General features: G+C 40.2%; 1 protein-coding gene across 2 annotated transcripts; it reads right to left on the reverse strand.

Moving 5' to 3' along the window:
- Positions 1-1,003: 1,003 nt before the first annotated feature.
- On the reverse strand, positions 1,004-6,315 carry LOC104422916 (disease resistance protein RUN1-like). Of its 2 annotated transcripts, none has more exons than XM_039303315.1 (5): positions 5,855-6,315; positions 5,210-5,743; positions 3,139-4,285; positions 2,195-2,695; positions 1,004-1,670 (listed from the first exon to the last, which is right to left on the reverse strand). In XM_039303315.1, the coding sequence occupies exons 1-5, from the start codon at positions 5,905-5,907 to the stop codon at positions 1,506-1,508; spliced, it is 2,400 nt and encodes a 799-aa protein (XP_039159249.1). In that variant the 5' UTR covers positions 5,908-6,315; the 3' UTR covers positions 1,004-1,505. The 2 variants fall into 2 exon arrangements, with proteins under 2 accessions (XP_039159249.1, XP_039159250.1); XM_039303316.1 differs by having other exon boundaries at positions 1,004-1,667; positions 5,855-6,314.
- Between the last annotated feature and the right edge of the window lie 8,831 nt (positions 6,316-15,146).

Raw genomic sequence — 15,146 nt, forward strand, 5'->3', positions numbered from 1 at the left:
TACAATCTCTCAATTTTGATGTCCAATTTTATTGTAAAAAAAGCCCGTACAATTTCCACACTTTCCTAGCATCAAGTAGCTCGGTCTAAAAACCAAAATTCTCTTCAATTTAGCCCCTTCTGAATTTCCATTCGTTTTCCGAATCGTCTGAAGAGATTTCTCATAAAAATTCCCGAACTCGACGAAATTTCTCCAAAAGACAAGACGACATCCTATAAATGAATTGTGATATGCTCGAACGTCCGATTTCCGAAACCGAATTCAATTTCGTGGTTAAAATCGATCGAACGCGATTTTAGTCCGATCCGACCTATCGGGTAGCTTTTAGGGATTTTACCGCGGTTATATCCCTTAACGGCTTCACCCAATAGATTGGTTAACTCGTGAATGATCAGCTCAGAAAAAAAGGACCATAGGCGCGCCGGCGAAATGCCTATTTCATATATTCGGGGCGGGATCGAAATCGGGATGTCACGGCCTCGCCGACCCTCCCCCACCTTTTCGACAATGGCGGGAGGTGGCGGCGAGTCGAGCTAAGCCCTCAATCGTCGGCTGCCTCCTCCTCCTCCTCCTCCTCCTCCTTTTTTAAAAAAAAATAATAATAATTAATTAATTTTATATTAAAATTCGGATGGTATCAAAATGACGTCGTTTTTATGTGTTTTTACTGAGTCAGCATTCCGTCGAGCCACGTAAGCAAGAAAATTAATAAAAAATTGCCAAATAAGATTTCCGGCGAGGTTCGCCAGATGTGGCACTCAGTGTCCCATTTCTCATAAAATGTAGCACTTAAGTGTCACTTTCGTAAGTTTTTGGCATTTAAATATCCCTTTATGCCAAGTTTTGGCAATTAGAGTGTTCTTTTGCCCACAAAATTTCATTCAAGTTTAGTCGATTTCTCTTCATTCATTAGTACTGGAAATATATATACCTGCCAGTCTGCTCCTTTTCATATACCCATTTGCGCAGTGATTGACTAATCAAGTTAGCCCCGAAAGAGAAATGTTGTTTACGAAGTAACTTATCATATAATCGAAATTCGCATCTGAAATGTCACATGGCCATCAAATATATGCATGAAAACTCCATAAAGAATACCAGTGGCCTGGGAAATGGATGGAATTTGGCTCTCCTACCTTCCGATAAACTTTGGAAGTCATACTGATTTCAAGGGTACACTTCTATCAGAATGTCTGGCCGAAAATCCAGATTGTCAAGTCTCTCCAAAAGCGCCTTTGTTCCCCCAGACCCGTGTAAACTTAATCGGGTAAGGTTCGCCCACACTCCAGCTAAAAGAGGCTTTGGAAGTATCTCCCAGAGTGTTTCCCGGAGCCATTTTAGCTTGGGAAGCTCCGGTGGGAATTTCTCCTTTCTCAAACGTGTCTGCTCCTGGAGGCTTTTCATAGTGTCAATGATTCCAGTACTCGGGTCCCGGACGATCTTCAAAGAAGGTAGAGAACCAACTTCTGGGGGCAACTTCCCAAGAGACACACACCCCTTGATGTTCAAAGTCTTAATTCAAGCTTACCGATGGAGCAGTCGATTGTGATCAAACTCACACACCCAGCAAGTACTAAGATCTCCAAAGACATGAAGTTAGTGACGTCAGGTGTCCTCGTCAACTTTTTGCAATCCTTTAAATCCAGGACTTTCAGCTTTTTTGTCATCTGCTGGAAAAGAAAGTGAAGTAAAATGAATGAAACGCATCAATAACCCTGGGGTACATATCTGGATCGACAGTCAACCTAATTACCCTCATTTTTATAGTTCAGTAAATTCTTGCAGTAATTGCAAATGACACAACTTACTGAAGAAGAAAATGGTAAAAGATCTAATCAAATCATGAGTGCAATTGCTGACAAGTTTGTGAAAAACGAGAAAGCAAAAGAAATAGAAGTTCGGAATGGGATAATTGAAGAAGAAAATTTTCCACGAATGGGTTTAATCAAAATGACGTGATCCTATTGCTTCCTTTCCTCGTTTGAATGCATTTAGCCGGTTGTTATCAATGCTTGATGTAACTTGTGCAAAATAATTTCTGTTCCTAGATTCATGTGAGATAAGGAGAGTGTGAAACCATTATATACAGTGCATGAATGATTGGTGAAGATAGAAAGAAAGAGGAAGACATGGATTTTCTACCCATACAATGCTCTTCTTGATCCCTCAGTGTGATGAATAGAGAAAGACGTACCTGGAATTGGCTCCATCCACCCCAGTCATCTTCGATATTGCTCCTTGAAAGGTCTAGCATGACTAAACTAGTAGAATGAAAATTCCCCGCACAAAATTTATTATGCGTCCCTTCCAAAGAAAGCCAACGTAGCTCCAAAATATCATTCTTGCAGTTGCCTATAAAATCAATGCCTTCAACTTGAAGGAATCTTAGACCTGACAGAGCATCTAATTCTTTAGGTCCAATGTTGCGGCTGCAGCTATCGGAAGTCACTTGGTCATGCATCCACAACTCATTGTCAAATTCCATTCCTATCAAGATTCGCTGGCGGAGGGTGCTAATAACTGGATTTGTTTGGTTGCTGTTGATGTAAAATGAAGCAACATCTAGAAATATTGCTTTTTCCTTAATCGTCAGTGCTTTAAGACTTATCATTGACCCCTTCAATGTACCTTCAACTTGAAAGTTGCGGTTGCAGATATCGGAAGTCAGGCATAGTGCTTTTACATCTTCATTTCTCTGCCAACAGAGACTCAAGATTAATTGAGAGCATAATACCCAACACTCTTACAAAGTTACAAAGAAAGGAAGCATATGACCATTGGTCAACAATATCTTCAATAGGGAACCTACCCTGACACCCACCTATTACCAGCAAGTAGACTTACGAGTTATCTTTTACCACCATTGACGAAAATTTTCAGATTCCATTTGAAACGGCACTTTGCGGTTTCAGAACTTCCCGAAAACTATTTTCTACTCTACATAATCTAAAAATGAAGCTAACTACTTGGCAATCTCTATAGTCTCTCTCCACCAATTTACTAGACCTTTTGACCCTAAGTTTGAGAGAGGGCTATCTCACTCACAAGAAAAATGGAAAGTTGAACAAAGCTAACGACAAAGTAAGAGAAAGTTTCTCCTTCAAAAAAGAAATTACGTAAAGTGCTCTTTCATTTTACCTCTTTTCTCTCTAGTAGTTTTATAGCATCCTCTTTAATGTACACCCTACTAAATTTGCGAGGATATTTTTCACGCATGATGTGCTTTCCCAAATCTCGAACTTGGTCATGCATCCAAAACTTATTGTCATGTCCAATTTTTATCAAGGATCGCTGGCAAAGGACACTAATTGCCAAGTGAGGATGGTAATTACACTCGTGCCACATGAAAACTGGATATGTTTGGTCCTTGTTGGTGAAAAGACAAGCTATATCTAGAAATACTTCTTTTTCCTTATTCTCCAATCCTTCGTAACTTATCATCAATGCATCTCGGACATCTTGAAAAGGACCGTCATCTAACCGCTTCAATGTATCTTCCCATAGGTTTTTTTTATCACAATGTTGTTCCAAGGTAGAGCCGTGGCAATAAAGAAAGGAACCTATGGCCTCAACGGCCAAAGGAAGCATACCCACTCTAAGAACAATTTTCTCCGAAAGATGATCATATCCTTCTGGGGGAGAGTCTCTCCTAAATGCGTGCTTACAAAACAACTGAACTGCTTGAGCAAACTCCATTTCATGAACTTCATATGCCAAAGTTCCTCTAGGTTCACTTAGGACGTCTTCACTAGATGATTCCACTTGAGTCATCAAGACCTCTAAGTTTCTAGTGGTGAAGATGATCCTACTACCTGAACCAAACCAGTCTGATTTTCCAGCTAGTTTTTTGAGTTGCTCTTGCTTATCTAGATCATCTAGAACAATGAGAACTTTTTGATTATGACATACTCTCTTGATCTGATTCATCCCATCTCCAATGTCTTTGATTTGATCAGCATTCACAGGACCCACAAAACTAGCTAATAACTTTTTCTGCACGCTTATAAGGCCATGTTGCAATGATTCTCGCACATCGTTGAGGAAACAAACACCTTCAAAGTGAGAAGATATTTTGTTGAACACAACCTTTGCAAGTACTGTTTTACCAATACCACCTATTCCATGAATACCAAGGAAACGTACACCATCGGAGTCAACTTTCAACTTTTCTAGTATGTTTTCCATCCGACAATGATCTTCAACCCAATATTCAGGCACATCCACGTGTCTGGCATTAAGCTTACGCAATACCTCTCCAACAACCAATTTAATTAGTTCTCCATGGCTGCAGCAAAGCAGGGAATTTTTTGTTTTCGTCATTGACATGAAGGAAAAGGGAATAAATTACTTCCAAATATGACAATCTGCAGGTCTTTTGGGACCATACGGTAAAAATAAGTCAACCATTTCGGTTACTATGACAGAAATTAAGCATTATAATCAGTTAATATGTGCATTGAGATTTCATGGAATGTCTCTTAATTTGATGTAAAGGGAAGCTTAAGATAATGCAGGGAACGATCCATGTGAAGGAGGTATTCTTGATGGAATGCACAGAGTAAGATTCACAAAACAGGGTAAGGCAATATTTTTTTGTTGATAATGGTTGGATCAACTAACTAACCTGCGGTGACATAAATTCCAAAGTGTGTGTAATTTTGAGCTAAATTTGTAGGATTGTGTTCATATAAGAGTTGAATCTGATATAAAACCAAAATAAACTCGGGGTCTCAAGCAAAATCGAAAGAAGCACGACAGATTCATGATAGGTGTTTCATTATTTTCTAAGTAAGCAAGTTCTATTTTTGGCGAAAAAAAACTGAACAGATTTTATTTGGCAAGTTCTCTCTAGAGCTATCACACGGGTAATCGGACCGGATTCAGGTATAGTTCATTCAAGCAAGAGTCATCTGAATTTGTTCATAAATTGGATGAAAGCGGACATTTTTTTCACCCTATTCTTTCCTTTTCCTCCAGTTGAGTCCTCACTGCTGAGTGTACATATCTTCTCTCGTCGTCACTTTTTCTTTCTTTTGCTATTTTGCCGGATCCGATATTATTTCTGTCCGCTATAGCTGTCATAACTTCTAATGCAAATTTCAAATGAAAAGTGTCTTTTATTCTTGTATTCTGGGATGACAAAGTTTCTTCAAATTAAGACTGCAACTGTTGCGCTTATTAATCATAACGAAAGGTCGAGGAAAATTACCCTTTCCCTTTGACTTCCCATGCCTTTAGATGTGCAACCTCTACAAGAGCATCCTCCCACCGCTTCAATGCATCAGAGCCGAACTTCTTCTTGTGCTTGGGTATGGCTTTCCTGTACAATCTGGTTTTGAGCTTAACGTCATTAGGGTCCACGTCAAAGAAGATGGGGAGTATCTTTTTCTTTTTCTTCTCATCTGAGGTGCATTCTACCATGTATGCCAACTCACGGAGACACCATGAACTGGTAGCGTAGTTCCTGGAGAAAATCGGTATGTAGATTTGAGATTTGTTGAGCGCTTTAAAAATCTCCTCATCGATTTTTTCGCCAATTCGGAGTTCTTCGTTGTCTCGGAAGACATGGAATCCAACGCGTCTCAATTCATGGTAAAGGCAATCGGTAAAGTTGTTCCGTGTGTCTGATCCCCTGAAGCTCAAGAACACCTCGTACTCATCTCCTGGCGGCACATCTTCCACGCTGAGCATTGCCTCCGGGCTCCTCCGGCTTTTCTTCTCTCTCGTCAGTTGTCTCAGGACCCTGCCAATAATTATGAACAGGAGTTTTAAGCCTTCAGGGAGACTTCAAAACAGGAACCCATCAAACAAGCGTCGGAAAATAAACCGAATACAGAGAACTTGCGGTCCTCACAGCATCGAGGTCAAGATGATGGTGATTAAAGGAACGCCTGGAATCAGTCCCATCTGCGGCCGACCCTGCTCAGAGCTGTAATCACAAACAAATCCCGAAAGGACCAGCGTTTGTGCAATTATGCAGATTACGTGCTTACAGCCGGCCCAGCACGACGAAGTTCAGACCCTGATTAAAGCGACGCCTCGACAGTGTCCAATTTGTGGCGGATCCTGTATGCTGCGTTCACCAACATCTGAAACAAAGCATAGAACTAACGACAAGATTTAGTGAAAGAAGATGGACTAACGATTCTCAAGGACAGGAGATTTTTGTCACTGAGGTTGTTCTCAAAAGGAAGAAAACATCAAGAACCAGGGGAGGACGAAGGTGAATTTCTGTGAAAGAGAGGTTAGACAATAAAATATGCAAACCGCTGGAGTCAAAAAGCTCCACTGACCTCCGAAATAGCACAGAAATATCCACGAAATTTCATTAAAGTGCCATCATGGCCGAGCGCAAGCACCGAGAAATCACCGATCTGGGATTGACAATGGTATTTAAATATTAAGAATTGTTCGCTATATCGTTTCGCAAAAAGTGAAAATCTTTACAAAGGATGGAATTGTTGAAATTTAAGGAAAAATGATTTCTTGACTTATTTTGGATGGGAATGCACGTGGCTGCAAAAGTAGAGGAATTAAAATATAGGTGAGAAAGGGAAAGGGTTCGGGAAATTTAGGGCGCGTTTGGTAAACGATTCTGTTCTTAACCATTCGACAAGAAATAATTATTTTTTATTCGTTTCCTGGAATTGATTCTGAGTAAAAAAACGTGTTTAGTAACTGTCTAAAATTTTTTATTTTGGAATAGAATTGTGTTTGATAACGTGTTCATTGATTTTGTTCCAAATTATTTTTTTAATTTTTAAATAATTTTTTCTACTTTTTACTTTCTTTTCTTTTCTTTTTTTACCTTTTTTCCTTTTCTTTTTCATTTTTTTTTTTTTTTTTCCTTTTTCTCCTATTTTTCTTCTTCTTCTTGTGGCTGGTCGCCGGTCCGACGACCGGCCGGACGAGGGTCGCAACCTCACCGGGCGTCGCCGGCCCTCGGCGAGGTTGGCCCTCGTCGGCCGAGCCTCGCCGATGGACAGCGGGCCTCGTCGGGGCCGGGCGAGGCTCGCTTGGCCACCAATCGAGCTGGCGAGCCCGGCCGGTGGCAGTGGGCCTCGCCGGATCCGCGAGGCCTCGCCTCACCCGCGGTGGACGGGAGAGCCTCGCCGGGGTTGGGCGAGGCGGCCCGGCCACCGGTTAGGCTAGGCGTGCCCGGCCGGTGGCTAGGCGAGCCTCCAGCGAGCTCGCCGGACCTCGCCCGGCCAAGCGAGCCTCGGCAAGCTCGCCGACCGGCGGCCGGCGACCGGTAGCAGGCGGTGGTGGGTGGCGGCGGACGGCGGCAGGCAGCGACGAACGGCAGTGGGCAACGGTCATGGGATGGCGGAAGGAAAGAAGAAGAGTTTTATTGTGTTGATTCTTTTTTTGATTCTCGGACGCAGAATCAACTTTTTTTTTTTATTCTCAAATCTACTCCCAAACTGATTCTGGGAACAAATTTGTTCCCGGGAACAAAAATTTTACCAAACGCGATTCTCGTCCCAAACTGATTCTGGGAACAAAAAATCAGAATCGATCACTGCTTGTTCAACGTTGCCAAACAGGCCTTAGAGTGCCGGGATGTAAATTTGCGGAGGAAAATAAACATGTAAAGAACAAAATGTTCCGTAATTGATTGCATGGGGAAAGTATTAAAAAAGCCCTAAACCTAAGGTATTGATAGTAATTCAATTCTAAATATTTTAATTTGATCAATTGAATCCTAAAACCTTTTATATTGATACTAATTCATTTCATCCAACCAATTTTAGCCAGCCGATGTCGACGTGACAATTTTTAAGTATTTTTCAAATTTTTGTTATTAATTTTCCCTTTTTCTTTTCTTTTCCTCTTCTTCCTCTTGGCCTTCTTCTCCCCTAGTGGCTAGCGAACTTTTGGTGGCTTGCTGGCCATTGGATGAGGGTAAGGGTAGCCTTGCCGTGGCCTAGCCGTAGGCAAAGGTGGCCTTGCTCGTGGTTGGTAAGGCCATGGTGGCCTTGCCCTTCACCCGACCTTGGTGAATGCCACCATGGCCTCGCCAACCGTGGGGGAGGCCACCTTTGCCCGTAGCAAGGCCACGACAAGGCTAGCCTCGCCTGCTTCCCTGGGCAAGGTTAGGCGAGGGCCGCAAAGCCCTCACTGATAGTGGGCAAGCCACCACTGGCCACTGCAGGAGAAGAAGGCCAAGATGAAGAAGAGGAAAAAGAAAAGGAAAAGGAAAAAAAAAATAAAGGAAAAATTAATAAGAAAATTCCAAAAAAATTATCTAAAAATTGTTACGTTAACGTTCATTGGCCAACGGACGTCCACATCAGTGTTGGCTAGCCAAAATTGGTCGGATGGACTAAACTAGCTCCCAATGTGAGAAGGTTCATGACTAAATTGGTTGAATTGAAAGGTTCATGATTGAATTGATACTAATACCATAGATTTAGGACTTTTTTGGAATTCCTGACTGCATACGGCTGATCACAATGTGGGTTTTTATATCTCACCATCAGCAATTATCTATATGCAATTAGTGGATTTTGAGTCCGTGAATAACATCCTAGCACCATCTATAGTTATTAATAAGAGGCTGCAAATTTTAGACACGGTCTCTATAATTTAATATTAGTTATTCACAAGAAGTTACATATCTTAGATTCTAGTTATAAGTATCTGGTACCATGTGCTTGTGTTGATCCACTATCTTGTCTTCGATTAAGGAACTGGCAAACCTGTGTTTTGTTTATAAGTGACATTGTTTTAACTTCTAGCAAAATCTACAATAGTTTGCTATCGATAACTCTATTGGTGATTTATCGGTAAACTCTTCAAGTTATAAATTTGTGAAAGCTTTCGTCAATTATCTCTGCATTGTTTGCTATTGGCAGCTCTATTGGTGAGCTAACAATTTTCTTCAAGTTATCAACTGTTTTGTTTATTGATGACTTTTGCTTTGATTAAACATTATTCTCATTGATAGAGTTTGCTTTTTCATCGGTTTTAACAATTAGTCAATTTATGATGTAAACATATGTCTCTTTTAAATTAATTGAAATCATTCAATACTTTTAAATATTTAAAAAATTTAATACTTCGAAAACTTTTTTTTTTTTTTGGTAAAGATACTTGAAAACTTTTAAATTGGTATTTCCGTGACAAATTTGTTCCAAACTGATAAGAATTTCCACGTATACTTATTATGTCAATTGAGCTATGGCTATGCTTTATGAACCTCAGTAAAACTCATGGTAAAATTTGACGGAAGTTAAATGGAAGGTGAATGTGTTAAGAGTGTATTGGTTTGAGATTTTTGATGAAAAACATTATTTTTTCTGGAATTAAAAAGACGTGCCTTTAATTTACGCACAAGTTTGTCCCTGATTTTCGGCGGCCATTATCCTGCTTTTTCTGCCATTTCCTTGAACAAACCGTCCCGTAGTATAATGGACAACCCCAGGATTTCGCCATTTTATCGTCATTTTCCACAAATTCAGTGATTGCCAACGTCCACTCCCCATCTTCCTTTCACTTTCCAGATTGCACTCAAGTGTTCTCTCCTCCTTTCTTCTAATGGGCCCCATTGTGAAAGCGGACCGCCTTTTTTTACTACTGTTCCCAAACGCGGATTTCTCGCCTCACTGACCTTAAGGCAGAAGAAGAAGAACTCCCGCTGAAGTTTCTCAGTGAATTCGCCGACGACTATGATCTGGTCGTTCTCGATCCCTTCGTCGTTAAGTCTATTCTATTCCTCGTGTCTTTCTCTGCTCTTTCCCTCGCCAAAAAGAAGAAAAAGAATCTACTCACCAGGACTCCATGATGGAATGTGTCTGGTCGGCAAAAATCGTACATTTAGGGCGTTTGCTGTTTTCGACACCTAGTTCTTTCAATGGTATATGAGGATAAAATCCCATGTGTCGTTTTCGGTAACAAGCCCAAATCAATATTGCTTTAGAATTTTCTTGTTTCAATTTGACAGGTACCTTACTCACCTTTTAGTCACCTTCAATCTTCCCCCGAGGCTCCCGTGATTATAGTTAGAATTTGGCACACGATTCCAAAGGAATAGAAAGTAAAAGTGAGAAAGAAAATTCAAGATACAATATTTTTATCTTGATTCTGCCCTAGGATTATGACCAATTAGCACATAGCATCTTTATATTACATCCTTCAATTACTGAAGAAAAGAATCTGTTTTCTTATCTCTCATAGAGTGATTACAATGAGTATAAATACATGAACAGAGAATCTAAATTAGGTAAGAAACCTATATAGATAAAGATCCTAAGTTACCTCTAATATCTATCAATATCTAATTTACAGCAATCAGAATAAAAACAAATCACATAATATCACGTAATATAATCACGTAATATAATCAGGGAGAAATTCTAGAAGATTTCCTAATACATTCCAACACTCCCCCTCAAGCTGGCTTGAAGATGTCTTCCATAGACAGCTTGTTCACTAGACGAATGAATTGCCTTCTATGTAATCCCTTGGTCAGAATGTCAGCAGTCTAATCATCACTTGAAATATACGGCATACAAATTAGTCCGCTATCAAGTTTTTCTTTGATGAAGTGTTTATCAACTTCCACATGCTTTGTCCGTTCATGTAACACGGGATTATGAGCAATTGCGATTGCTGCCTTATTGTCGCAATATACTTTCATTGGTATGGAACTTGGAATTTGTAGTTCATCTAAGATACCTTTAATCCACATAATCTCGCATACACCATGTGCTACTGATCGAAATTCAGCTTCAGCACTACTTCTTGCCACCACACTCTGCTTTTTTACTCTTCCAAGTGACTAAATTACCACCAACAAACGTGCAGTAGCCTGAAGTAGATCTCCTATCCATAGTACTTCCAGCCCAATCTGCATCAGTGAACACCTCAATTTCCAGATGTCCATGTTTTTCAAACATTAGACCCTTACCAGGACTTCCTTCAAGTAGCGTAAAATTCTATATACCGCTTCAAAATGCCTTGGCCCTGGTGAGTGCATGAACTGACTCACCATACTTACAGCAAACGATATATCAGGTCGAGTATGAGATAAGTAAATAAGTCGACCAACAAGCCTTTGATACCTTTCTCGGTCTATTACTTCTTCAGCCTTGGCAAGTTCAAGCTTCATATTTGGTTCCACGGGGTCTCTGCTGCTTTACATCCTAATAGACCTGTCTCTTTAAGCAGATCAAGAACATATTTGCGTTGGTTTATAAAAATGCCCTTTTTGGATCTCGCAAATTCTATTCCAAGAAAATATTTCAAGGCACCCAAATCCTTAACTTCAAACTCCTCAGCCAACTTCCCTTGCAAGCTTTTCAACTCAACTTTGTCATCACCAGTTAATATTATATCATCAACATAGACGATTAGAATTGCACGCTTACCTTCCTTTGAGTGTTTATAGAATAGAGTGTGGTCTCCTTGACTTTGGTGATAGCCAAATCTTTTAACCACCTTCCCGAATCGTTCAAACCACGCTCTTGGAGATTGTTTAAGTCCATACAACGACTTTTTAATCTGCAAACTTTGCCTTCAGTTTCTGCAAAACCTGGTGGTAAACTCATAAACACTTCTTCCTCCAAGTCACCATTCAAGAATGCATTCTTCACGTCTAACTGATGTAAGGGCCAATCAAATGTAGCAGCCAAAGATAGTAAAATTCGAACAGAATTTATCTTGGCAATCAAAAGTCTCGATAGTCTACTCCATAAGTCCGAGTGAACCCTTTGCCACTAACCTTGCTTTATACCGCTCAACACTCCCATCGGGTTTACATTTTACAGTAAATACCCATTTACAGCCAACGATCTTTTTTCTTCTGGTGTATCAACCAACTCCCATGTGCCATTCTTCTTAAGTGCAAGCATTTCATCCTCAACAGCCATCTTCCACTTTGGATCCTTCAAAGCTTCATGGATATTTCTAGGAATAGATATGTGAGACAGATTTGACACAAATGCTCTATGATGATGAGATAACTTTTGGAATGACACATGTTTTGATATAGGATGCTTAGTACATGATCTAACTCCTTTTCTAAGAGCTATAGGCATATCAAGATTAGAAGCATTAGTATCAGAATTTAAGATAGGAATGGAGGAAAAAGAGTACTACTAGGATCACCTCGATGACGAAGGCAAGAGATCATCTCTCGGGGTTGTAGACGGATGAGGCTCCGAGGACAAAGTTCTGATCTGCAATATTTTGAAGAGTTTTCCTTCTAGTATAAACCTGAAGCTCGGGCTTGTTGATCACATTGTGATCTTGAACTTTTTCTCCCCCTATCTTTGACACATCAAGATTGGGCAGAGGTGTTTTCGAAGATTCAAACAAAGGATTAGGAAGGACAGGAGAGTTAATCTCTTCACTAACTTCGCCATTCTCCCCCTCAAGAGATTTGTTAGAAAAACGGTTGTGACTCGATAAATGTTACATCCATAGTGATATGAGTTTTACCAGTATGTGGATTGTAACACTTGTAACCTCTTTGATTAGGTGCATACCCTATAAACACACACTTTTCAGCCCGAGGATCTAATTTAGATCGACACTGAATTGGGAGATGGACAAATGTAGTGCAACCAAACACCCTTAGAGGAATATCAGAAAAATACGAGCTGTGGGTACACTTTTTTGAAACAATTTAAGGGAGTAGTGTAATTTAATACCCGAGTAGGCAACCTATTAATTAGATAAGATGCTGTTAGCACAGCTTCCCCATAAGTATTTAGGTACATGCATTGAAAAAGCAGAGGGCACGCGATACTTCAAGGAGATGGCGATTTTTGCGTTCAGCAATGCCATTCTCGGTGAGGTGTAGTTCGGCAAGTTGACTGGTGAATGATGCCTTTTTCTGTCAAAAAACTCCCCAAAATTGGTTATAATATTCAGTACCATTATCAGTACGAAGAATACTAATAGTAGTACGGAATTGAGTCATAACCATTTGATAAAATTTTTTGAACAATGACTCAACTTCAGATTTGGCGCTCATCAAGTATGTCCAACATAAACGGGTATGATCATCTATAAAAAGTAACAAACCATCGTTTCCGGTTTTTGTTGGCATGGGTGAAGGACCCCAAACATCACTATGGATTAAGTAAAAAGGAGATGATGCACGATACTGTTTTGGATTATAATGAGTACGATGACTTTTAGAAAAAACAATTGTCACAATGTAGTGAAGAAACATCCACATCTTTGAACAAATGAGAAAACAAATGTTTCAAATATCTAAAGCTAGGATGGCCTAATCTATGATGCCAAACCATTATTTGTTCTTGAACAGGGGAAGAACTGAAAGTTCCATACGCCTGAGCTTTTTATTAGAGACAAACTCTTCAAAATAGTAAAGACCATCCTCATCCTAGCATTGCCAATCGTCTTCCCCGAGATCTGATCCTGAAACTCACAATGGGAAGCAAAAAAGACAACACGGCAATTAGACTCTTTAGAAAGTTTACTAACAGACAAGAGGCTGCAGGCTAACTTAGGAACATGCAGTACATTATGAAGTTTAATAGACTCGAGAAAGTGGAACTAATCCTTTGCCTGCAATAGATGAAAAACTCCCATCGGCAATCCGAATTTTTTGGTTGCCGAGGACAAGGAATATAGGATTTGAACAAATATGGAAGATTAGTCATATGATCGGATGCCCCCAATCAATGATCCAAGGTACAGATTGTGAACAACAAGAGAGGGCATTTAGATTTCTACCTTGGTGGGCAATCGAAATGGGATTACCCGATACGGACCCACCAAGTAGTTGCGAGAAGATGGTTTAGTTGTTCTTTGCTGAAAGAGAATGCAAAGTGGCCTCATTAGCTGTAGGAGGCATACGCTGAGAAGACTTATTATCACGGCTAAATGAAGTTGGTCTCCTTGCTTCACTAGTTGTAGAAGCTGGACGGCCATGAATCCTCCAACAGTCTCCCGTGTATGACGGGGTTTGTTGCAAAAATCACACCAAATACGAGGTTTCCCATCCGATCTTCGCAAGTTAATGGGGATCTTGCTTATATTTGCCTCGGAAACTATTGTTGTAGGAACATGGCCCTTCTTGTCTTCAAATATAGTTAATGCTGAACCTTCCAATGATCCATCCTTTCCGCCGGTAGCTGACTTGCCCAAAGATTATTCCCCGTCTACTTTCTTCTCTCCGAACCTCTCGAGAAGACCTCTCCAATAGGTGGAAGAGGCTGCTTCCCAAGTATTCTGCCCCGTACTTCATCAAACTCATCTCGAAGCCCCGCTAGGAAAGCATAAATACGTTCTGCTTCTACAATTTTCCTGTATCGATTACCATCTTCAATACACATCCACTCATGATCATTGAATACATCCAATTCCTGCCACAAACGTTTCAAGGAGTGAAAGTATTTTGTGACAGTTTCCTCTCCTTGTCGCATCTTCCCTAGCTTCAAGGTTAACTCGTAGATTTGAGATTGATTACCCAAATCTGAATACATCTCACACACCGCATCCCCGAGTTCCTTTGCGGTATAATAGCCCAGATAATTTGCACCAATATCTTCTTCCATGGAGTTGGTCAGCCACGTCATAATCGCTGAATTCTCTGCATCCCGCAGCCCAAGTGGGGTCATCTGTCGCTGGTTCTGCATTATCTCCGTCAGATAGCCACTTTTTCCTCTACCCGTATATACATTCGAAGTTGAGACCACCGAAAAAATTATCACCATTCAGCTTTATGGAAGTGATCTGAATGGGATGAGCTTCGGTGGATTTTGTAAGAAGTGATGGAGGGTTAGATTGGGTGGTTGATGATTCGTCCGACATAGTGATCGAACGAAAAGAAAAAAATTACTCGAGGTGAATAGATGAAGGACCTTTGGGCTCGATACCATGAAGAAAAGAATCTGTTTTCTTATCTCTCATAGAGTGATTACAATGAGTATAAATACATGAACAGAGAATCTAAATTAGGTAAGAAACCTATATAGATAAAGATCCTAAGTTACCTCTAATATCTATCAATATCTAATTTACAGCAATCAGAATAAAAAACAAATCACATAATATCACGTAATATAATCACGTAATATAATCAGGGAGAAATTCTAGAAGATTTCCTAATACATTCCAACAATTACAAAAGAAATGAATTATATACCTAGTAACTATTCATGGATCTA

Source organism: Eucalyptus grandis, chromosome 10 (genome assembly GCF_016545825.1).
Source record: "Eucalyptus grandis isolate ANBG69807.140 chromosome 10, ASM1654582v1, whole genome shotgun sequence".
In the NCBI taxonomy this organism is placed as follows: domain Eukaryota; kingdom Viridiplantae; phylum Streptophyta; class Magnoliopsida; order Myrtales; family Myrtaceae; genus Eucalyptus; species Eucalyptus grandis.

Coding starts and splice junctions, on each gene's coding strand:
- LOC104422916 (XM_039303315.1), bottom strand. CDS start 5,907: ATGGGACTGATTCCAGGCGTTCCTTTAATCACCATCATCTTGACCTCG. Junction 4,286..5,209: donor TGGGAAGTCAAAGGGAAAGG/GTAATTTTCCTC, acceptor GCTTTGCTGCAG/CCATGGAGAACTAATTAAAT. Junction 2,696..3,138: donor AACTACTAGAGAGAAAAGAG/GTAAAATGAAAG, acceptor CTCTGTTGGCAG/AGAAATGAAGATGTAAAAGC.